This window comes from Octodon degus, unplaced genomic scaffold (assembly GCF_000260255.1).
Source record: "Octodon degus isolate 3935 unplaced genomic scaffold, OctDeg1.0 scaffold00197, whole genome shotgun sequence".
NCBI classification, from domain to species: Eukaryota; Metazoa; Chordata; class Mammalia; order Rodentia; family Octodontidae; genus Octodon; species Octodon degus.
The window spans coordinates 1,510,963-1,533,970 of NW_004524773.1; the positions used below are offsets into that span (position 1 = coordinate 1,510,963).

The following is a 23,008-nucleotide window of genomic DNA, read 5'->3' on the forward strand; positions in this document are numbered from 1 at the left end:
CGTGCGCCTCGGGGAGCCAGAAGGCTCTGGGGCCGGGGAGCCGCCCGCCACGCCTGCGGGGCTGGGCGCAGGAGGAGACCGCGTCTGCTTCAACTTGGGCCGCGAGCTTTATTTCTACCCGGGCTGTTGCCGCCGCGGGAGCCAACGGGTGAGCGGCCCCGCGTCGTGGGTCCTTGGGAAGTGATAGGTGAGCCCCCAAATTTGACAGGGGGCCCAGAGAAAAGCATCTTAGATGTGATGGACATCCTAGAGGAACACGATTCTTAGAGGTAATGCAGGATTCTGAAAGATGATAAGGGAATGCCTTCCGCGTGGTGATTATGGGGTGCAGAGTATTCCGTATGTGATGGAGCTTGTGGTCGGACGTCCAAAATGATGCAGGGGTCCCCTGGATTCTGGGATAGCAGGCATTCTGCAGGTGATGGAGAATTGATGCAGGCTCCGAGGAGATGGAGAACCCAGAAATATTGGAGTCTGCACTAGTTAGAGGGCCGTCTTGATATTTCAGGAGCCCAGGAATGAAAGCAATTCTGCACGTGATGGGCTTTTTAGAGGTAATAGGTGAATGAGATCCTCAGGCATTTAGTGATTTAGGTTCCAGAAGACATGACCCTTGGCATGATGAGGATCAGAGGCCAGAGGTGAAGAATGTACCAGTCTGATGGGGAGATCATGAAGGTTGATGGGTCCCTAAACCGTGACAGAGGTCCTTAGGTTTAAAGACTCCAAACTGAAGGGGATTCTGTGATATTGGGCTTCAGAATCCTTGAAACATGGGTATCCTTGAGAGTTTAAGGTCTTGGAATATTGTGCGAAGTCCCAAGGCAGTTGCTGAGATTATAGGGGCTGGGGTAGGGTGGGAAAAATTGGAACTTGGGGACTCTGGGAACCCTGGAGCCTGATGGCATGTCCCAAAATTTGTGGTGGGAGAGTACAACTGTGGAAAGGCTCTGTGGTCTGAGAGGCTGTCCTTCCAGTGGGTTTTTCCCCTCACTCTGATTTGTGTCCCCTTCCTGTCTGTGGTTGCGCCTGACCCACCTACCCACTTCCCTCAGGCATTTAACCCTGCTTCCTCTTAGTGGTTTTCTTGGACCTCAGCACCTCTTCCTTCCCCTCAGTGGTGTAAATTGTTAACTCCTCTCCCTCCCACCACTCAAGTCCATTGACCTCAACAAGCCGATTGACAAACGGATCTACAAGGGCACCCAGCCTACCTGCCACGACTTCAACCAGTTCACTGCTGCGATGGAGACCATCTCCCTGCTGGTGGGCTTCTCTGCCGGCCAGGTGCAGTACCTGGACCTCATCAAGAAGGATACCAGCAAGCTATTCAATGAGGAGGTGACCGTGGGCTCTTGAGTGCTGTTTGGGCCTGCACCTGGGAGCAGGGTGGGCCTAGCGAACAGGGGGAAGAAGAGCTAGGGGATGCGGTGACAGACAGCAGCCAATAATGACACCTTCCCGATATGCCCAGATCCTCTGCTGTGTCAGCCCTGTGCTGAATGCCTTAGTCCTTGAGCTTCATCAACCAGTGGGTAGGAATTTTTCATGCCCATTTTGCAAATTAGGGGACTGAGGCTAGCAACTGGTTGGGGGGGGTCTCTTTTTTTTTTTTGGTGGAACTAGGGATTGAACTCAGGCCGTTGGCACTTGCCAGGGAAGTGCTTATTCTATTGAGCCATCTCCCCGGCCCCTTGGGGGGTCTTTTTAAGACAGGGTTTCACTGTGTACTTTGGACTGGCCTTGAATTCACTTTGTAGTCCAGACTGTCCTCATGCTTGAATAATCCTCTTGCCTCAGCCTCCCAAGCGCTAGGATTGCAGGTGGGTGCCACCATGCCTGACTGGTTGAGGTTTTTTGGATACTCTTGTTCTTCAAAGTCTGGGCTGTATGGGCTTTGGATTTAAGTCCCCGCTACATTATAGACTTGCTGTTTGATTTTGGGAAGGTGACTATGCTCCAGGCCTCAGTGTTCCTCTGCAAACATCATGCCAGAACTGATATAAACTCGCACAGGGCAGTAGCTCAGTCTGGGCCAGTTTGGCTCAAGAGGAGATGTCAACACAGGGTCTCACCACAGGCAGGAACTGCTCTGGCCCTGTATCTCCCTTTTCGCCCAGAGGGGTGATCCACAAACATTCTCTAAATGAGTGAATGGCTGAAGGGAACGAGTAGCATGAGAATGGATTAAAAATGTATTAGCTCATCCATTCACAGAATAGTTATGGAGTATCCAGGCCTGGCTCCAAGCGACCTCAGGGAGAAAAGGACAGAAGGGCCTGCCCTTGCTGAGCTTTCAGTCAGGTGGGGAGGCCGATGGCCGTCGGCTGTAGTGAGGTCCTGCGTGTTGGCTGGTGGTGAGGCCACTGGGGAGGAAGCAGAGGTAAGTTGGGTGAGTTGAAATAAGTTGGTCCAGAAGGCTCTGCCATGAGGTGACTTTGAATGAAGAAGAACTGAAGGAAGCCAGAAAGATCCCCGGGGAAGGATGTTCTGCGCAGAGGGAATGAGGGGCCAGCTCCCTGGCAGGCACTGAAGAGACTTCGCCTCCTCCTCTTAGATAAGAGTCTGCAGAGCCGCTTTCCAGCCTGGCTTATCTCAGCTGGAGAGCGGAGAGTGGAGAATGATTGAGGGAGGGTGGTTTTTCTCAGCATTCCCGGAACGGAGGCAGCTTGGGCCCAGGGAGAAAAGTCCTCTCCCCACGGCTTTGTTTTCTCTAGAACCTGGGTAGAGAAGGCTGCAGAGTGTCCTGGGCAGGTGCTGGCCTGTGTTAAACAGCTCCTCACTGATGGCTGGAGAGAAGAAACAGGCCCTGGGGGCCGGGGAGTGGCAGCTGGGGTGAGGGCAGTTGGAGCGGGCTGGTGTGGAGCTCAAGTTGTACTTGGAAGTGAAGAGCGCAAGATTTGTAGGATTGGATGTGAGGTGTGAGGAGAGAGGAGCGAAGATGCTTGGAAGTTTTTTGACCCAAGCAACTGGCAGGTTGGGGCTGTCAATTATTTGTGCAGGAAATGCCTTCAAAGAGCCTGCTGTGTAGACCGTTGTATGTGCTAGTGCTGGCATTGAGTAAATCCATTTTTTAACCTTCATGTGGTGAAGATGAGGAAAGGGTTAAGCAGATGGAGGACGTTAGTGTGGTAGGCAAGACTGTCCCCTTGCCAGAGATGGGCCCTTATGTGAGGGCTACATGGCTACCTCGCAGGCAGCCCTCCTTCCTCTGGCCTGCGGTGACCTGACATCTGCCTCTGGCGTGGGAGCTGCTCTCTGCCAGGGCCTGGGCCAGGTGTGGCACCACCTGTGTGACAGGCGGAGGTCCAAAGGCCTTGGTGGCCCCTGGTTGAGGTAAGATCTGCCGGGGTTTAACAGTGTTCTCCAAACCCACTCTGTCTCCCTCTACAGCGGCTGATTGACAAGACAAAGGTGACATATCTGAAGTGGCTGCCTGAGTCCGAGAGCCTGTTCTTGGCTTCCCACGCCAGTGGCCACCTATACCTGTACAACGTCAGCCACCCCTGCGCCTCAGCCCCACCCCAGTACAGCCTGCTGAAGCAGGGCGAGGGCTTTGCTGTGTATGCGGCCAAGAGCAAAGCACCCCGCAACCCACTGGCCAAGTGGGCGGTAGGCGAAGGGCCCCTCAATGAGTTTGCCTTCTCGCCTGATGGCCGCCACTTGGCCTGTGTCAGCCAGGATGGCTGCCTGCGTGTCTTCCACTTCGACTCAATGCTCCTGCGGGGGCTCATGAAGAGCTACTTTGGGGGTCTGCTCTGTGTGTGCTGGAGCCCTGATGGCCGCTACGTGGTGACAGGAGGCGAAGATGACCTGGTCACTGTGTGGTCCTTCACTGAAGGCCGCGTGGTGGCCCGAGGACATGGCCACAAGTCCTGGGTCAACGCCGTGGCTTTTGACCCCTATACCACGCGGGCAGAGGAGGCGACAGCTGGTAGTGGTGATGGGGATGGGAGCGGTGAGGAGGGCGAGGAGCCTGAGGCTGCTGGTGCAGGCGGGGGCGCCTCCCTCTCCCCGTTGCCCAAGGCTGGCTCCATCACCTACCGCTTCGGTTCGGCGGGTCAGGACACGCAGTTCTGCCTGTGGGACCTCACTGAAGATGTGCTGTCCCCACATCCTCCCCTTACACGCACACGCACTCTTCCTGGCACACCAGGTGCCACACCAACAGCCACTGGCAGCTCAAGGGGTCCAGAGCCTGGCCCAGGCCCCTTGCCCCGCTCCCTGTCCCGCTCTAACAGCCTCCCCCACCCAGCAGGCGGTGGCAAGGCTGGCGGCCCAGGTGCTTCCGCAGAGCCTGGCACACCATTCAGCATCGGCCGCTTTGCCACACTTACACTGCAGGAGCGGAGGGACCGGGGGACCGAGAAGGAGCACAAGCGCTACCACAGCCTGGGCAACATCAGCCGAGGTGGCAGTGGGGGCAGTGGTAGCGACAAGCCCAGTGGGCCTGCGCCCCGCAGCCGCCTGGACCCTGCCAAGGTGCTGGGCACCGCGCTGTGCCCGCGCATCCACGAGGTGCCGCTGCTGGAGCCGCTGGTGTGCAAGAAGATCGCCCAGGAGCGGCTGACGGTGCTGCTGTTCCTGGAGGACTGCATCATTACCGCCTGCCAGGAGGGCCTCATCTGCACCTGGGCCCGGCCCGGCAAGGCAGTGAGTGGCACCCCTGTGCTGGGAGGAGGCTCGGGCAGCGAGTGTGGCACTTTCTTGTGGGAGGAGGGGACACATGCAGAGAGATGTCAGTGCCCCAAAATGAGGCCCCACAGGCTTAGAGCACTGGGAAGCTGGAGCTGCTTAGAATCAGCAGCAAAAAGGGCAGTGACCCAAGTCAGCGGGAGACCCTTAGCCAGGGTCCTGAAGGCAGCTTTACAGGGCCCCTACAGCTTGGTCCTGCCTAGTTCTTGTCTCAAGGCAGAGCCCATTTCTGTGGGATTTCAGATGGTGACATTTTTAAGAGGCAAGATGAAGCCTCTGGGCCTAACTTCCAGCATGTTCTTGGACTTTCAGGACCTGTGGCAGGCAGGGCCTGGGAATCGGACCCAGACTCCAGGCCTGCCCATCTATTGTGACCTTGAGCCAGGCACTCCTTTCTGGCCTTTTCGCCACTGTTAGGACAGAGAGCTTTTCAGATGAGCTAGGGTGGGTTCACACAGCTCCCAGATGGCTGTGAGGTTTAGAAGGTCACCACAGTGCAAGACAGGGACCTTGTGAGCTCACAGTGTATCTCGGGCATCTCTGCTCCTCTTAGTTCGGCCTCAGTGCCAGGACCCCAGCTCTGAGGGCTGCAACTCATTGTCTCTACTATTTTGTTGAGGGAGCTGAGACTTGAGTTCTTAGAACCTAAGCACAGTCTCGTCTTGGAGGCAAGGGTGGTGGGGCTTGGGGAGTCGTGACTGATTCCTGAAAGAGACCCCTCTGTCTCCCTAGTTCACAGATGAGGAGACCAAGGCCCAGGCAGGGGAAGGAAATTGGCCCAGGTCACCCAGCAGTTCAGTGGTAGAGGTAGGACCGTCCTTGAGTTCTTGCCTTTCCAGCATCTCAGGACCACTGCCCCAAATCAGATGGGGACTCCAGTTTCCCCTTGCCTCCCCCGTTGTTTCTGCCTGGGATCCTTAATTATGTGTGACCCTGCCAACCGCTGGGACAGGGGAGTTAGCCACCAGCTAAGCTGGGCCTCGGACTAGCGCAGTGGCCTCGGGTCCAGGGTGGGCTGAGGGGCAGCCCCAGGGCGGGAGTGGCCTGGAGGACTCCAGCTGCTCCCTTCCTGCACTGGCAGGGCAGGTGAGGTCTGACCCTGCCTGTCTCCCTTTTGTCCTCCCCAGGGCATCTCCTCCCAGCCAGGCAACTCCCCAAGTGGCACAGTGGTGTGAAGCCGTGGATATTGGGGTCCTCTGCCCCATGCTCCCAGACGCCTAGCCATAACCCTCCCTGCTGACCTCATGGATCAACGTATTAACAAGACTAACCACAAAGGAAGGACTGTTTTGGTCCCCCAAACTGGCCCAGACATGGGGGATGTAGCGGCCCAAGTGGCCTCAGCCCTGACCCCACCCATCGCCAAGTACTGTGATCCTTCCTCTGGAACATCAGTGTTAACCCACATCCCTGTCCCCAGCATGTGACTGGTCGTTTCTGGGGAGAAGCTCCCAGCCACCAGCGCCCCAGCGCACTCCTGGGGTGAGAAGTCAGAGCAGGAGTGGTCCCCTCCCAGCCCATACTTGGTCCCACCCCTTGCTGTGCTCTGTGCTTTTAAAGAGTGTTAAGTTATGGAAGTCCCAGGACCCTCCTTGTCCCCCAGGACTTCTTATTTATACTAAAGTTCCCTGTTTGCACAGCGGCTCTGTTCCCTGCATAGGTGGGCAGATGGGAGGAAGTGAGCCCTCTTGGCATCCATCTGGGACTTGGATTTCACTAAAGGAAGCAGTGGCCAGCCCACCTCCTCAAGCCTGCTCCTGAGGGAAGGCACGAGGACCTGAGGTGCAGCAGGGCTCTAGGGAGGAGGAGAGAAGACATCCAGGAGCGCCTTTGGGTGTGCTCAGGGGTGTTTTAAAAGTTAAAGCATAGCAACTGTCCAATTCCATTCTTTTAGGGCCTCCCCTGTGGGGCTCCCCCCAGCAGCTCCTGGAGGTGCCATCAAGGGGGTCCCTGGAGTACTCAGCCTGGCCTGTTGTGGTCTAGGGGGCCATGGTTTCCTCTGCCCTTTCTGGAAAGAAAGCTACAATCCCTGCTGGCAGCTCTGCAGAGCCACGGGAGTGGTGTCTTCCCACTCCACCCCCAAAATGTTTCTGTTTCTAATCCCAGTCCGGGCAAGGAATGTGGCCACCCGGCCAGGGGCCAAGGAGCTATTTTGGGGTCTCCTCAGGCCCAGGCGGGCCTGGCTCTACCACTTGCCTCCCCCAGGCTTTGGCCAGCAGGTCGGCCCAGGCCTTGGCTCCTGAGAGCATCCCCACCCAATTCTCTACCACCCTTTCCCCACCTCCTGCCAAACACAAAGTGTAAAGCAGAGGGCCCAGGGGCTAAATTTATCCCCAAGTTGGAATCCATCTGAGTCACTGGAGAAACTGCCCTGGCCTCCCCCCCCCCCAGGCCCTGTCTCTCCCTCCCCCCAGCCGTGGTGCTTCAGGGAGATGGGGGGTTAGCTACTCCGTCAATCAGCCTCAATTGGCCATCTGGGCAATGGGAGGGCTCATCTGAACCCACAGTATATAGTGCCCCACCTCTGCTGGGAGGACTGAGATACTTCAGCTCTTGTTTAGCACTGAAAGGGTCAATGGCACTAAGGAATGGGTGGTTGGGGGGCTGGCTCCTGAGGGGTTAAGACTGGGAGGCGGGAGGGGGCTGGACTAGGGGTGGGGTGAGAAGAGGAGGAGGCCTCAGCCACAGAGAAGTGACCACAGAGACCCAGGGGACAGCCAGGGACAGGAGGACATGCAGTCAGGGCTCCAGGGCCTGGACAGGGTCTGTCTGACCCTGTGACAGGAGGACCCCAAGCCTTGGCCCCGGGAGGGGCCATGGTGCTGCCCTCCCGGCATGTCAGCCGAGGTGCGGCTGAGGCGGCTCCAGCAGCTGGCTCTGGACCCCAGCTTCCTGGGGCTGGAGCCCCTGCTCGACCTTCTCCTGGGCGTCCACCAGGAACTGGGCACCTCCGACCTGGCTCAGGACAAGTATGTGGCCGACTTCTTACAGTGGGGTGAGTGCTGGCTTGTGTGGGCTCCTGGGATCGGGTGGACTCAAAGGTAACTTCCCAAGGGGTGCTCCAGAGCTTGGACCAGGTTCTTGGGCAACACAGTTCTGTCCATGCCACCCTGGCAGAGCCAAGTGAAGTCAGCAGAGGCTGGAGCAGCTGTAACAGCCATAGCAGGGGAGCTTCAGCGGGCTAGGGTGGGCATAGCCACCTGTTGTGTCCCTATCTCCCGTGCCTGTGTCTAGGCTAGAGACTTACTGGTGGCCCCATCTCCTCAGTCTGTCTTCTAAGTAGGCCCTGTGACCCTCTACCCTCGTTTTCAAGAGCACAAGGGCAAGCAAGGAGGGACAGCTGCCATGGGTGTGGCTGACAGGTGCTGGGCGCCAGGCTCTCCAGCTGCCCTGACAGGTGCCCAAGCGCTGGGCTTGGTGATACACACAGGCCCTGGGGAAGAGCCAGCTCTGCAGATGCGTGCCACTTGTGGCCTCCTCCCCCACTGGGAGCAGTTTGGGCTTTGGGGTGCCCCCTTCTCTGCCACCCCCCATGTCTTGGTCCCTGCCAGCCTGTGTTGGCCATGGTCCCTTCCAGCTCTCATCCTCCTTAGTGGTCCCAGTTCAGGGCCACCAACCCTCCTGCTATCTTATGAAGTCCCTTCTGGGAAGGTCTTCCTGGGCCCTGGGGACAAGTCAGAGAAGGGCTAAACACTTCCTCCTTGTCTGCCCCCACCCACCAGGCCTAGGTCTCAGGCTTGCTCCAGTTTCACTTCACATGGTTGTCCCTCAGTGTCCTGCTTTTGGTCCCGGGCCTGTGTGTATCCCTGTGTCACTGTCTCCTTACCCTATCTTCCCCAGCTTTCTCTCGGCCATGTCTTCCTCTACCTGAACCAGGCACCATTCTTCTCCCATTTCATAGATGGGAAGGTAGAGGCCAAAGTACAAGCCACTTGGCCTCTGGTAGACACCTCTCCCCACCTTGCCTCCGGCCCAGATCTGTAACTCTCTCAGCCTCATTTTTGCAGAGAAAGAAGCTAGGCTGGCAGGGTAAACTGAGGCCTGTGTGGGGGCAGGGCTCTGGCTCTCCTGGAAGGAGCAGTCCTTTTGTGGCCTGAGCTGCGTCCTCCGGCCCCTCCCCTGCCAGGCCTGAGGCGGGGGAGGGGGCCTGGGTTCCCGCTGCCTTAAAAGGGCTCAATGTCTTGGCTCTCTCCTCCCCCGTCCTAGGCCCTGGCTGCTGCTTCCCTGCCGGCCCCTGCTCTCAGAACCCCCTCTCTCTGTAGCCCATTCCCTCTCCCCTTTTCCCTGCCAGCACTCTTCCCTCCCCCTCCCTGGCTCACAAGCCTGGATTCTTCGACCCCAAGGCCAGGCCTCCCTCTCCCCACTTCCCCCGAGTCTCCAACTTCCACCTTCCCGTGCCCCTCTGGAACTGTGCGCTGCGGGCCCAGCTGCAGGCTCGTAGCCTCTGCTGCTGATGGCATCCGTAAGTGAAGCCGGCTGCCTACTGGGGAGAACAGAGCCACTTCCAGCAGAGCTCAGGCTGTTAGTGCTGGCGGAGCCTCGCCATCCTCTCCTGGGCTCAGATGCAGTGTTTCCCAAAATGCTCCCAAGAACCGCCCGCAGCTCACTCTGGAGGTCCTGGGTACACGGCAGTTCTGGGATGGAACGCAACTCGGGAGATGGGAACTTGGGGTGGGGGTGGGGCACCCTAACTACCACGGTGGGGCCTTGGGGCGCAGGGAGACGTAAGAACTGGTCTTATTCCTGTCCCCCTCTGTTCTCCAAGGCCTCCTATTCTGCAGATGTTTGTCACTCTTGAACCCACTGGAGCCCTCTTGCCAATGCCGTATCTCCAGAACGGGTTCTCAGGCTTCTTGAGTGGGCAGTTTTGGATCACTGAAACCTTACATAGTGTTTTTGTGGGAGAGCTGGGGGAGCAGACAGTGAGAAACAGAGGGGGAGACTAAGAGTCAGGCCGTCCTCTCCAGGGTCCGTCCCAGTGACCCTCGGTTCTTCCTCTACCCCCACCACACCCAGCGGAGCCCATTGTGGCCAGGCTTAAGGAGATTCGACTCCAGAGGGATGACTTTGAGATTTTGAAGGTGATTGGACGCGGGGCGTTCAGCGAGGTGAGTCCTGACTGGCCACCAGAGTTGGAACGCTTTTGAGGTGGGCGGGGCGTAGGAGCTAGGGCGGGACCTTAGAAATTGATGAATGAGAGTTTGAACCCGAGACTGGGCTGGCCTGGGGTGGGGCTTGGGGCCAATGGGCGTGGTGTGTCCGGGGCGGGGCCACGGCTGGGTAAAGTTAGGGGTGGAGTCCAGCCCCGGCGGCTGCGCGTTTTTCTAGCTGCTTCTCTGTTAACTTGTTTCGCCTTTAGGTAGCGGTGGTGAAGATGAAGCAGACGGGCCAGGTGTATGCCATGAAGATCATGAATAAGTGGGACATGCTGAAGAGAGGCGAGGTGAGGGCCAGGCCAGGGACGGTGGGTTGGCGATCTGCGCCTCTCACCTTCATCAGCGCCTCCGCTGCCACGCAGGTGTCGTGCTTCCGAGAAGAGAGGGATGTGTTGGTGAACGGCGACCGCCGTTGGATCACTCAGCTGCACTTCGCCTTCCAGGACGAGAACTACCTGGTGAGCGCCTGACCGGGCGACTGAGAAGGACGGGGCACCCCCTCCCACTTAACAAGGCTGGCTTAGGGAGGGAGAGGAAGTTGCAGTATTGGTTAGCTGCCCCCAAATGCTCGCACGGCAGCCTGTATGTTGGCAAGATGTGTCTCAGGTTGAGGAGGGGCCTTTTTTTAAAACTCTAGAAGTGGGCCGGGGAGATGGCTCAATAGAATAAGCGCTTCCCTGGCAAGCGCAAGGGCCTGAGTTCAATCCCTGGTTCCGCAAAAAAAAAAAAAAAAAACCTCTGGAAGTGGAGGTGACGTCCTTTACTGCTCTTTTTCTGGCCGGTTTCGGGGTCTCACACTAAGATCCCTCTGTTGGAGGAAGCTCTTAACTGGAATAGAGCATCTCTCGAGGATGCGGGCCACTACTTGGGCAGAGTATCTGGGATCTATCCGTTGGGTGTTGGGAGGTCTCTGGGTTCTTTTTCCCTGGATGGCTCAAAGGGAGTCTCTGTCCAGTGACATCCTAGAGAAGTGGGGTTTTTTGAGAAATCTCAGATTTGGCCTTAAAGCTTTCTGGGGTCTCTTGGGTATGGAACTCTGGTGTCTCCATCCAGGGAGGGGACATCTCTCTCTGGGAGTCTGCCTCTGGCTATCCTTGATGGGCGCCTGGGGGGCCACTGACCCCATCCCAATGCCACGCCCCCTCCCAGTACCTGGTGATGGAATACTACGTGGGCGGGGACCTGCTAACGCTGCTGAGCAAGTTTGGGGAGCGGATCCCGGCCGAGATGGCGCGCTTCTACCTGGCCGAGATTGTCATGGCCATAGACTCAGTGCACCGGCTGGGCTATGTGCACAGGTGGGCGTGGCAGAGCCCGAGGGGCGGGGCCCGAGGGGCGGAACCCAGAGAGGAATGGGGTGCTAGCTCAGAGGGGATGGGGTCTAGAGAAGGACCATTTTGGTGGGGCCCCCTGGAGGTGGGAGCTAGAAGTGGGGCCCAGTAGTAGACTCCATGCAGGGGCTGAACTGTTCAGAAGGGCGGAGCCTGGCTGGCTGGTGCCCAGGAGGCTCATGCCTCTGCTCTTAATTCTGAGCAGGGATATCAAACCAGACAACATCCTGCTGGACCGCTGCGGCCACATCCGCCTGGCGGACTTTGGTTCCTGCCTTAAGCTGCGGGCGGATGGAAAGGTGAGTGGGTGTACCTACTGCAGGGCAGCTCTGCCCACCAAGAAGACCACGAGTGGGCTCAGAGTGTGGTACGGGGTCAGACTTAGAAGTGGAGGGGGGTGTTCAGAAGCCAGTCCTGGGGCACAGGGTTAGACAGTACGGGGCATGGTTAGGAGGGCTGGGCTGGAGCCCACTGTGGTCCTGTCTGTTCAGGTGTGGTCCCTGGTAGCCGTGGGGACCCCAGACTACTTGTCTCCCGAGATCCTGCAGGCTGTGGGCGGCGGATCCGGGCCGGGCAGCTACGGGCCAGAATGTGACTGGTGGGCACTGGGCGTGTTCGCCTATGAAATGTTCTATGGGCAGACGCCCTTCTACGCCGACTCCACGGCTGAGACCTACGGCAAGATTGTGCACTATAAGGTGAGCGCAGGTCCCTGAAACCCGTCTGTCTCCCCAAGGCACCCACGCCAACTCTCTGTCCCTTTCTCTGGAGCAGGAGCACCTGTCTCTGCCTCTGGCAGACACGGGCGTCCCTGAGGAGGCTCGGAGTCTCATCCAGGGGCTCCTGTGTCCCCCGGAGGTACGGCTAGGCCGGGATGGAGCGGAGGATTTCCGGAAGCATCCTTTCTTCTTTGGCCTTGACTGGGAAGGCCTTCGTGACAGCGTGCCCCCTTTCACCCCGGACTTCGAGGGTGCCACTGACACGTGCAATTTCGACGTGGTGGAGGACGGGCTCACTGCCATGGTGAGCGGGGGAGGGGTAGGTACCTGCGGCCCTGCTTGGCTGAGGGAACCTGCCCATCCCTCCTGCTCACTGATGACAGTCTGCCACACTCATTCACTTGCTCGAGCATTGAATGCAGGGACCCAGTGTGACCTGAATCACAGTCCAGTCGCCAGACAGGGAGCTGTCACAGTGATCTGGGTTGAGAGGTGTTGGTTCAGTGGTGGGGCTCTGGACCCAGGTTGGAAGGTGCAACTGGGGACTTCCTGCAGGAGGGGGATCCGAGCCTTCCCTCTGACCTCAGCAAATTCTCCTGGAATGACTTTGGGCTGGGCACAGCACTGACCAAGTCATCCCTGGTCCCTGCAAAATATGATCTACCTACAGTCCAAGGAAGGCAGGATTCAGCTGGGGCACAGTGATGGTCACCTGTAGTCCCAGCATTCTGGGAGGCTAAGGCAGGAGGAGCACAGTTTGAGCCTAGCCTGGGCAACTTAAGACTGTCTCAAAATAAAAAATGAAAAAAGGGCTGAGGATGTTACTCAGTGTGAAGAGTCTGGGTTCAAGAGTAATTTTAGTCTGGCAAGGGCCCTGAAGGAAGACAACAGAATACACTAGAAAATTATGGAGGAACCATTTAATTAATTAATTACTATGTAGTTCAGACTGGCCTTGAGCTAACTACAATCCAGGCTAGTCTCAAACTCCTGGTAATCCTCCTGGCTCAGCCTCCTACAGGTGTGTGTCACCATGCCTGGCTGGAAGGGCCATTTTAGATGATCTTTGAGCTGGGTGAGTTGGGGGGAGCATTTAACCCAGGACCAGAAAAGGGGGCGGGGCCAGCCCTGACAGCTGCTGGTCCTGTCTGTGTCCCTTGTAGGAGACGCTGTCGGATATGCAGGAAGGCGTACCACTGGGGGTGCACCTACCTTTTGTAGGCTTCTCCTACTCCTGCTTGGCCCTCAGGTAAGCAGGCCTGAGCAGAGACTCCAGGACACCCAGGGCATCTGCAGGGTTGGTCTTGGGGTGAAGGGCTCTTAGGATCCCAGTTACAAATTCAATTGTGGATTCAATTGTAAAACCTCAGAACCTAGCTTTGGCCTTTGAGATTTTTAAAAATGTATTTAGGACATGGTCTACAGGGTCTCACTATGTAGATCAGACTTGTAGTGATTCTCCTGTTTTCAGCCTCCCAAGCACTGGGATTGCAGGAGCACTCCACCATGCCCAGTCTCAATCGCCCTCTCAGGGAATCAGGGGGTGGGGCCAGCACGGCCACTGTACTCTGCCTAAGCAGGCACTTTAATCTGCTGAGCTATCTGGCCAGCCTCTGCCTTTGGGAACCTTGCAGTTGTTGATGATTACATTTCAAGAGTCGTGGGACCTCATACTCTTGGAAAATAAGTTTAGACTTTTTATAATCAACTTTAACACAAACTCATTGAATCACTCATCTACCAATAAAACTTTTTTTTTTTTTTTCCCTGAACAAGGAATTGAACTCAGGCCCTTGTGGTTGCCAGGGAAGAGTTTATTCTACTGAACTATCTCCCCAGCCCCTAAAACCTTTTTAAAGCATAAGTTAATGTTTAACACAATCAGAAAGCATGGCTAAGAAGGAAGCGGCAGGGTTGGTCTTGAGGTCAAGGGCTCTTAGGAACCCAGTTACAAATTCAACCAAGCCCCCCACCTAGCAAGGCCGCTGGCTTACATGTGGCCAGCATGTGGTCCACATCGGTGATGGGCCAGGGCTGAGTGCAGGTGCAGGGTCACCTTGCTGAGAGGGGCCTCCTCCCTGGCAGGTTGGGTCGGAGCTCTCGCTGTGTGGGAGCCAGCAAGCTGGTCCTGAGCATGTCCAGGATACACAGGTCCTGAGGATATGCTCCATGGGAGGGACTGCTGGGTGGGAAGGGACACCACTTTTATTGCAATTTCATATTCCCCGGGGGCTGTGAAGAATGTCTTGATCTGGAGTCAGTTTTAGGATCCCACACCCAATTGTTTTTGTTTTTTAATGATAAGGTCTCCCTGTGTAGCCCAGATTGGCCTTGAAATCTTGGCAATCCTTTTGCCTCAGCCTCCTAAGTGCTGGCATGACAGGTTCACATATAAAACTAGTACTTTGAGCCAGATGTGGAGGCGCATGCCTGTAATCTCAGCATTACAGGAAGTTGAGGCAGGAGGATCATAATTTTGAGCCTAGTCTGGGTAACTTAGTGACTTAGAGACCCTGTATCAAAATAAAAACTTAAAAAAAATGGAGGCATATCTCAGTGGGACAATTCTAGGTTCAATTCTAGTAACACAGAGAGAGAGAGAGAGAGAGAGAGAGAGAGAGAGAGAGAGAGAGAGAATACCTGACATCTTTGGAGGTTTCCAGAGCTGGGCAGGGGCCCCTCCACAGGTCCCCCTCTCTGTTCTGAAGTTATAAGGATTTGATTTTTTTTTTTTTTCGGTACTGGGGATTGAACTCAGGACCCTGTGCTTGCCAGGCAAGCACTTAATCTACTGAGCTATCTCCCCGGTCCTATGAAGTCTTAAGGAGAAGGGCATGAACAGGGATGTCAAGGGAAGAGTCTTAAAAGATGGGCATCTGCACCTCAAGTTTTCACAGACAGGGCAGCTCCTAGGTGTTTTGTAGTGAGGAGAGGGCCTGTCTGTCACCCAAGCTGGCAACTAGTTCCCTTCCCCCCCCCTCCATCCTTACCCGTGGGGTGCTAGGAGCCACTGACGCATACCCACAGGCCCTCCTTCCCCTCTTCCCTTCCCCAGGGACAATGAGGTCCCAGACCCCACCCCCATGGAACTGGAGGCCCAGCAGTTGCCTGAGCCACATGTGCAGGTGCCCAGTATGGAGCCCACCAGGTCCCCACCAGAAGCAACAGTGAGTAGATAGAGGGGGCTGGCCAGGGACACATCAGAGAGGAAGCCAGGGCATCCTGGGTGGCAGCGCTGGGCATCACTAAGCCCTCTGTGAGGACGCAGGACAGAAGCAGCCAGCGAAACAGGGAGACAAGGCTCCTTCAGGGCCTGGTCCTCATAAGGAAAGCTATTTATTTATTGGATACTCATAGTAATCCTGCTGCCTCAGTCTCCCAGTGCTGGGGTTACAGGTGTGCACCACCACACCCTAAGGTACTGGGGGTCGGACTTGGGTACTTGCGAACTTGCGATTGCCAGGCAGGCGCTTAGACCGCTGAGCTATCTCCCCAGCCCCCTCCAAGGAAAGGGAATGGGCAGAAAGTAATACTGGGGAGCCAGCCATAGAGAGGGAAGAGGCCTGTGGTTAGTGAAGTTCAGGGCAGAGGCTGCTTTGCTGAAGTGACAAGAGGGTCCTGTGTGGGCACTGTTACTGGATAAGGGGAAAGGAAGAGACGAGAGATCAGAGCAGGCCTCCTGGTAAAGCAAGCCATGTCCTGAGCAGGGGAGCTGGAGGTGGGAGGGACAGGTCTCAGGGGTAGCCCTCTGGTTCCTGTGTGGACAGGAGGGGACCAGGCTAAAGCCTGGAGACGGCCACTCTAAGGGTAGGGGGTGGACGAGCCCTAGTGCACCAAGGGCCCAGGCCCCCCTAAACTGGTCTGCACTCGCAGGCTGAAGTGGCAGATCCACTGGCTGCCCCTGCAACAGAGGAGACAGCAGCAGGGGAGGAGGTGACCCTGCGGGAGCTCCAGGAAGCCCTGGAGGAAGAGGTGCGCACAAGGCAGAGCCTTAACCAAGAGCTGGAGGCCATCCGCGACACCAACCAGAGCTTTGCCAGGTGAGGTAGGGCTCGAGGCCCCTGGCGCCCTTGTAAGCCCCTCTTGCCCAGCTTCCCCGGGTTCACCTTCTGGGTCTCCCCGCAGTCAGCTACTCGAGGCAGAAGCCCGGAACCGAGACCTGGAGGCGCATGTTCGGCAGCTGCAGGAGCGGATGGAACTGCTGCAAGGCCCAAGAGCCGCAGGCGAGTGTCCCACCGCCCCGCTACCCAGAGCGCAGGGAGGTGGTCCTCAAGCGTGTACGACACCGCGGGAGGGTGGGGGCCAGGCTGGGGCACGCCGCGCCACCGCCCTCCTCCCCCACCCCTCCACGCGCCATCGCCTCTCTTTTCTCCTTCCAGCTGTCAGGGGGGTCCCCAGTCCCAGGGCCACGGATGCACCTTCCCATGTAAGAACCCTTTCTTTCCCCTGCCTCAGGCCTGCTACTCGCTTCCCTCTTCCCGTAAAAATTTAAGGCTCACCCTACTTCTCTGGGGTTCCAGAAGGCAGATGCCCTTCACTCAGCCCCACATTTGTCAGATCTCCCTTGATTCAGGGATTTCAACAGATCCATTTGGGGATCCCCAGAGATTCCCTCCCGGCTTCAATTTCCCTTGCTGCCCCTCACACCCCGCCCTGGGCGGCTGGGCTACTTTGGGCTCCCTTCGGGTCACCTGTCCCTTCTCTCTCCAGCTAGATGGCCCCTCGGCCGCGGCTCTGGGCCAGTGCCCGCTGGTGGGGCCAGGCCCCATGCACCGCCGCCACCTGCTGCTCCTTGCCAGGGTATGTCCCACACCTGCCGCCGCCGTGCCTCTGCATAGCTCGGAACACTCGGGCCACTACAGCTTAGCAGTGCCTCTGCGGGGCTCCGCACACCGCAGGGAGGGTGGATGCTCGGGCAGCCAATCACCGCGGCCGCTAGAAAACAGCCAATGAGACGTCCGATGGGATTTCTGGCTTGCGGGCCGACCAACTACTGTGAGGGGCGGGCGCAGGCTGGGGGATTGTGCGGCCCTTATACGGGTGTAGGCGGGTGACACGAGGGGCCCCTCAGGCTGAATGCCGACCTCGTCCTCCCGCCCGCAGGTCCCTAGGCCTGGCCTATCCGAGGCGCGTTGCCTGCTCTTGTTCGCCGCTGCTCTGGCTCGTGCCACCGCCCTGTGCTCCTTTGGGTTCGTGGCCCACGCCGGCCATCTCACCCCAACCTGGTGTTTCCCGGGAGCAGCCTTCGTCCCCTGAACCCTAGAACCCCAGGCCATCCTTGACTCAGGCCAAGTTGGAGGGTTGCATGACCCGGGGACAGTAGAAGCCGCTCTTAGTGCGTCCCGGCCCACCCACTTGGCCTTGGAGTCGGTGCCCTGCTCCAGTCCCGTGATCCGAGCCCGCCCCCTGGCGGCCGGGGAAGGAGGAGCTCCGGGTTTGTGACTGGCGAACGGGATTCGTGGGGTGGCTGGCGCCCAGGGATGCTGGTGGAGACACCGTCGGCCACCTCTTCCCCAAGCCAGGGTGAGGCCCCAGTGTGGACAAGCGGACTCGATTCTGAGAAGGCAGGAGGCCGGGGCGCGACCTCCCGATTGTCACGCTACACACACTCCACCCACCATCGGATCGCAAACCATAAATCCCCCGTGCGCATGAGCTCTGGGGGGAACGAGCTATTCCTGCGGCCTCCAGCCTCCTCCTGCTCTCAGGAATCTTGTGCTTTCGCAAGCCCTGCTTTTTCGGGGACTCCTGCAACCCCTTTCTCACCTACGCTGCTCTTGGAGTCACAGCCGGCTTCTCCGGCCTCGGTGGCTTGGATATTTATTGACCTTGTCCTCCGACCCGCTGACAGGCTTCCGGACCCCATCACCCTAATCCACGTTTTGGATGCACTGAGACTCGACATTCCTCGGTATTTATTGTCTGTCCCCACCTAGAACCCCACCCCCGACCCTCGCGAATAAAAGGCCTTGTCGTCTGCCCAAAGCTCTAGCCCCCGCGGTGTTCTGTAAGCGTGGTGGGGAGGAGGCTGCCAGTGCGCCAATCAAGAAGCGAGTACGGGTGGCCAATGGCCTGCTGGGCAGCTAGCGGGACGCAAGCGGGCAAATCACGGTAGGAGGAAGGAAAGATGGAGGCGAGGCTTCGCCATCTGACCAATAGGAGAGAAAGCGCGGGCCCACCCGGAGGCATCGCCCCCCGCCCAGCTGTGGCTCAGCTGTGCCACTCCGGCGTCCAGACGAAGGGGGCTGGGCCGGCAGCACGGCCATCCTTCTCATTGCGCCTGCGCAGGCCACGCGCATCCGCTCCTGGGACTTACGCTCAAGAAAAGTTACTGCAAACTTTCTAGCTCGTTTCCCCCTCCCCTCCTCCCTGCCAGACCCGCCCCCCTGTGGAGCCGGGAATTCCGAGGGGCGGAGCGCGCGCCTCGATGGGGAGTGGGGGGGCCCTGAGGACCCTGGAGGCGGAGGCGTGAAGAAGCTCAGTCTCGGAGTGGAGGCGGCTTCACGCCCTTAGGCCTCCTGGACTGCCCGTTACCTTCTCCGTGGTCCCGATGGGGAAACTGAGGCCCTGAACCAGAGGCACACGCGGGGGGAAGCAGAAAGAGCGGCCAGAGACGGAGGGAAAACAAAGGGAGAATCCCGGACAGACGGGGAGGGAGACGGACACACACACAGGGACAGAGACCCAAGTGGAGCGCTGGGTCCGGCTGTCGGGGAGGGGGGGTAGATTGGGAAACGGGGTGGGGTTGAGGGAGGGAGCTGGGGAAAGCCCGAGGGAGGAGGAGGAGGAGAAGGAGGGAGGAACTTCCCAAAGTTACAAAACATGGCTACCTTGCCTGCGGAGCCGAGCGCTGGGCCAGCGGCCGGGGGGGAGGCGGTGGTGGCGGCGGCAACCGAAGAGGAGGAGGAGGAAGCGCGCCAGCTCCTGCAGACTTTGCAGGCGGCCGAGGGTGAGGCGGCCGCGGCGGCCGGGGCCGGGGCGGGCGAAGCGGCTACAGGAGCTGAGGACTCGGGGTCTCCGGGTGTCCCCGGGTCGTCCCCCGAGGCCGCTGCTGAGCCGCCCTCGGGCCTCCGCTTCTCGCCAGAGCAGGTGGCGTGCGTGTGCGAGGCACTGCTGCAGGCGGGCCATGCCGGCCGCTTGAGCCGCTTCCTGGGCGCGCTGCCCCCGGCCGAGCGCCTACGTGGCAGCGACCCGGTGCTGCGCGCGCGTGCCCTGGTGGCCTTCCAGAGGGGCGAGTACGCCGAGCTCTACCGGCTCCTGGAGAGCCGGCCCTTCCCCGCCGCCCACCACGCCTTCCTGCAGGACCTCTACCTGCGCGCGCGCTACCACGAGGCCGAGCGGGCCCGCGGCCGCGCACTGGGCGCAGTGGACAAATACCGGCTGCGCAAGAAGTTCCCGCTGCCCAAGACCATCTGGGACGGCGAGGAGACCGTCTACTGCTTCAAGGAGCGCTCCCGCGCCGCGCTCAAGGCCTGCTACCGTGGCAACCGCTACCCGACGCCGGACGAGAAGCGCCGCCTGGCCACGCTCACTGGCCTCTCGCTCACGCAGGTCAGCAACTGGTTCAAGAACCGGCGACAGCGAGACCGGACCGGGGCCAGCAGCGGCGCGCCCTGCAAGAGGTGAGGGGACCCGTGCGGCGCATGTCCTGCCTTCCCGGGGACGGGACACTGCTTCTCACACCTTCGAGTCCGAGTCCGCGGCGCGCGGGGCGAGCGAGCGTGGTGGTCGGGCTCCCGCCTGGGCCCTGTCGCGCAAGCAGGCGCAGGCTCGGAGATGGATCCTGAGCTGCTGCGCTCGGGCTCCATCTCAAGCCTGTGTGTTCGGGACCACTGTGGGGGAGGCAGTGAGGAAAGTAGGGGCTGGGGAAAGGGGGAGGGGTCTTCCCCACCGCGCCCGGGTGTCGGCCGCTGGCTGGAGCCCTCCGTGGCCCGACCCCTCCCGGCCCGTTACTCCTCCCCACCCCCACACCCCCTCGGGCCGGGACAGCGTGGTCCCTGGCCTGCCTTTGTTGTGAAACGTGAACCTTCCCCGGCTCTGGTTTCCCTGTAACCCAAGCCCTTCCCCTCCCACCCAGTGTGCCCGGTCTGTTGGCCTCTGGGAGCTGCTCCCTTCTCTGAAGCCTCTGGAGGGGCACGCTGGGAACAGCCGGTGCCGCCACCTCTCCGGGCCACGCGCCTGCTGGCCCTGTCCGGTGCCCTGCGAGAGGCGGAGGTGGTGGAAGAGCAGGGAGCAGGGCCTCCTCGTGTGGCCTGCCAGCTGTAGCTCTCCACAGCGGTGCCAGTGAACACAGGACTTAGAGGGTGCTGTAGTGTCCTTGCGTGATTTCAGGAGGTTCTGTGACCCCTGAAGTAGGCCTCAAATGCTTGGGGGTGGGTGGGTGGTAGTGGTCAGCCTCTGCCCCTGGGGGAGGACAGCCTTCTGGAGCGCAGCCTAATAGCTCTTTCTCTACCAGCGAGTCTGATGGGAACCCCACTACTGAAGATGAGTCCAGCAGAAGTCCTGAGGACCTGGAGAGGGGGGTGGCCCCAGCAGCTGCTGAAGCCCCCGCCCAGAGCTCCATATTCCTGGCAGGGCCCAGCCCTCCTGCTCCATGCCCAGCCTCCTCCTCCATTCTGGTGAATGGGAGCTTCCTGGCTGCCAGCAGCTCCCCTGTGCTCCTCAATGGCAGCCCTGTCATCATCAACAGTCTGGCCCTGGGCGAGGCCTCCAGTTTGGGCCCCTTGCTGCTCACAGGTGGAGGGGCTGCTGCTCCACCACAGCCCAATCCCCAGGCCACTAGTGAAGCCAAAACCTCCCTGGTCTTGGACCCTCAGACCGGTGAGGTTCGGCTGGAAGAGGCTCAGTCTGAGGCTCCTGAGGCTAAAGGGCCCCAGGTGGCTGCTTCAGTGCCCACTGGAGAGGAGGTCTCAGGGCCCCTGCCCCAAGTGGTACCTGGCCCCCCACCTGCAGCCACTTTCTCTTTGCCCCCAGGACCAGTGCCCACAGTGGCTGCCCCCCAGGTGGTGCCATTGTCCCCACCCCCCGGGTATCCCACAGGCCTGGGTGCCACCTCCCCACTGTTGAACTTGCCTCAGGTTGTGCCCACCTCCCAGGTGGTGACCCTGCCCCAGGCTGTGGGGCCACTGCAGTTGTTGGCAGCTGGGCCAGGCAGTCCTGTGAAGGTGGCAGCTGCAGCAGGCCCTGCAAATGTGCACCTGATAAACTCTGGGGTGGGCGTGACTGCTCTGCAGCTGCCTTCGGCCACTGCCCCAGGTACCCCTTTCTTCCTCCCTTGGGCCTGGGAGGAACTGGGGGAGGGGGAATATCTTACCCTTGGCATGTCCCTGTGCCCTCTGTGCAAGGCTTAGTGCCATTTGGCTTCACCTCGAGGGGCTCCACTTGTTGCTTCCAGCCCTAACCTCCTCTTCTCCCCACAGGAAACTTCCTCCTAGCCAACCCCGTGTCTGGCAGCCCCATCGTCACAGGGGTGGCAGTACAACAGGGGAAGATCATCCTCACTGCCACCTTCCCTACCAGCATGCTGGTCTCTCAGGTCCTGCCACCGGCCCCCAGCCTGCCCCTGCCCCTGAAGCCAGAGACGACCATCTCAGTGCCTGAAGGAGCCCTCCCAGTGGCCCCCAGCCCCGCACTCCCAGAGGCCCACGCCTTGGGCACACTTTCTGCTCAGGTGCCGCCACCCCCAGCTGTGGCCACCTCTGTGGCCAGCCTGCCCTTCTCTTCAGACTCCTCCAGCCTCCTGCCCAGCTTTCCTGCACCACCAGCAGAAGGTCTCATGTTGTCACCTGCAGCTGTGCCTGTCTGGTCAGCAGGGCTAGAACTGAGTGCAGGAGCAGAGGGGCTGCTAGATGCAGAGAAGGGGCTGGAGACGCAGGCCCCCCACACCGTGCTGAGGTTGCCCGGCCCAGACCCAGAGGGGCTGCTCCTGGGGGCCACTGCAGCTGCCGAGGTGGACGAGGGGCTGGAAGCAGAGGCCAAGGTTCTGACCCAGCTGCAGTCAGTGCCTGTAGAGGAGCCCTTGGAACTGTGACCCGCTGCCTTCACTCAGGCTGCTTGTGACAATGGTGCTCAAGATGCAGGGACAGGATGGGGGAGAAGGGACTCTCGCAGGCAGTTGTCATGACCCGAGGGTCCCCTATACACTACATCCCTTCAGCCTGGAGAGCCCCTCCAAGGTCTAGAGGTGTCAGATGGACCTCCCCGTCTGCCCCCTGCCTGGGGCACTATCATGCTGTGGAGGGGAGGACTCCTGTACAGCCCTCTCCCTGCCGTGCCATCTGATAGGGGAAACTTGGAGGTCCTGGCCCAGGGGCTCTGCCCTTCTGCATCTGGTACTAGCCCTGAACTGAAAACCTGCCAGATGGCTGGAGTTCCGCCCCCACAAGCATGTGCCCTCACTCCTGGCACTATTCATAGTTCTGCTGTTACCAGTATACTCGGAACTGCTGAGACTTTGAGGATGGAGAATGCAGTCTTGGGCCCAGAGACTGAGACCTCCCTGGCTAACCCTTTGTAGAAGGGTGAGGCCTTCCTTTACTCCCCTGGACTTAAGCCCTCACCATCACCTCTAGCCCCAGACCAAAGATTCCCTCAATGGGGGAACCCAGGCCCCATGTCTAGTTTGTATCCTAAATCTCTATTTTTCTAGGACATGTTATGCCTCCATTTCAATTAAAAGTAAGAGACCACAGAACTTGCGAAGGACTTGCTGAAGGAAAACAGGATCTGGAAACCCAGTTTGCCATGGTGGCTTCTGGCCATTGCTTCCTGAGGGTTCATGGACCTGTACGCTGGTGCCTTGTGGGCAGGTTTACTTCAGTGTAGGTCTAGGCCGGTGTTGGGGGGGAGGGTGCCCCTGGGGGAGGGTACAGGGGGACAGAGGGAGAGCCTTCTCTTGTCTCCTTTGCTGGCAACAAGGGTTTCAGTTGCTTTATTTTGTTTAAAACAATAAATAGTTTTTAAATAGAACTGGGAAGGAGGAGGGAGGTGTGAATGAAGACCAGTTCATATGGGGGGGGGGAAGGGAGGGTGCTGGGGAGCCCCTGCTCATGAACTTGCCCTGCAGCATTTCATCTGCCCACCTGGGGGCTCCTCTGCCACTGCAGGG

General features: G+C 59.1%; 3 protein-coding genes across 9 annotated transcripts in view; all 3 read left to right on the forward strand.

The window, feature by feature from the left end:
• The window catches only part of Dmwd (DM1 locus, WD repeat containing), a 6,686-nt gene extending 354 nt beyond the window's left edge, over positions 1-6,332 (forward strand). The window contains 5 exon segments of the mRNA XM_023704575.1: positions 1-148; positions 1,159-1,341; positions 3,394-4,653; positions 5,428-5,502; positions 5,823-6,332. The exon segment at positions 1-148 is cut by the window's left edge and continues 134 nt beyond it. Coding sequence (XP_023560343.1) covers positions 1-148; positions 1,159-1,341; positions 3,394-4,653; positions 5,428-5,502; positions 5,823-5,870 — 1,714 coding nt within the window. The 3' untranslated portion in view covers positions 5,871-6,332.
• Positions 6,333-7,338: 1,006 nt separating this feature from the next.
• On the forward strand, positions 7,339-17,865 carry Dmpk (DM1 protein kinase). Of its 7 annotated transcripts, none has more exons than XM_004644292.2 (15): positions 7,339-7,690; positions 9,712-9,803; positions 10,055-10,138; positions 10,214-10,309; positions 11,001-11,149; positions 11,388-11,481; positions 11,674-11,880; positions 11,957-12,205; positions 13,065-13,150; positions 14,957-15,068; positions 15,775-15,941; positions 16,027-16,124; positions 16,281-16,327; positions 16,616-16,701; positions 17,005-17,865. In XM_004644292.2, the coding sequence occupies exons 1-15, from the start codon at positions 7,531-7,533 to the stop codon at positions 17,162-17,164; spliced, it is 1,887 nt and encodes a 628-aa protein (XP_004644349.1). In that variant the 5' UTR covers positions 7,339-7,530; the 3' UTR covers positions 17,165-17,865. The 7 variants fall into 7 exon arrangements, with proteins under 7 accessions (XP_004644349.1, XP_023560211.1, XP_023560212.1 ...); XM_023704443.1 differs by having other exon boundaries at positions 11,957-12,220; positions 16,612-16,701; positions 17,005-17,864; XM_023704444.1 differs by having other exon boundaries at positions 16,612-16,701; positions 17,005-17,864.
• A 109-nt stretch (positions 17,866-17,974) lies between these two features.
• Positions 17,975-22,747, forward strand: Six5 (SIX homeobox 5). Its single transcript, XM_004644293.2, has 3 exons — positions 17,975-19,523; positions 20,357-21,156; positions 21,321-22,747. The coding sequence occupies exons 1-3, from the start codon at positions 18,724-18,726 to the stop codon at positions 21,929-21,931; spliced, it is 2,211 nt and encodes a 736-aa protein (XP_004644350.1). The 5' UTR covers positions 17,975-18,723; the 3' UTR covers positions 21,932-22,747.
• The last annotated feature ends 261 nt before the right edge of the window (positions 22,748-23,008 follow it).

Coding starts and splice junctions, on each gene's coding strand:
- Dmpk (XM_023704442.1), top strand. CDS start 7,531: ATGTCAGCCGAGGTGCGGCTGAGGCGGCTCCAGCAGCTGGCTCTGGAC. Junction 10,139..10,213: donor ACATGCTGAAGAGAGGCGAG/GTGAGGGCCAGG, acceptor GCTGCCACGCAG/GTGTCGTGCTTCCGAGAAGA. Junction 16,125..16,280: donor GCAAGGCCCAAGAGCCGCAG/GCGAGTGTCCCA, acceptor TTCTCCTTCCAG/CTGTCAGGGGGGTCCCCAGT.
- Six5 (XM_004644293.2), top strand. CDS start 18,724: ATGGCTACCTTGCCTGCGGAGCCGAGCGCTGGGCCAGCGGCCGGGGGG. Junction 19,524..20,356: donor AGCGGCGCGCCCTGCAAGAG/GTGAGGGGACCC, acceptor TTTCTCTACCAG/CGAGTCTGATGGGAACCCCA. Junction 21,157..21,320: donor GCCTTCGGCCACTGCCCCAG/GTACCCCTTTCT, acceptor TTCTCCCCACAG/GAAACTTCCTCCTAGCCAAC.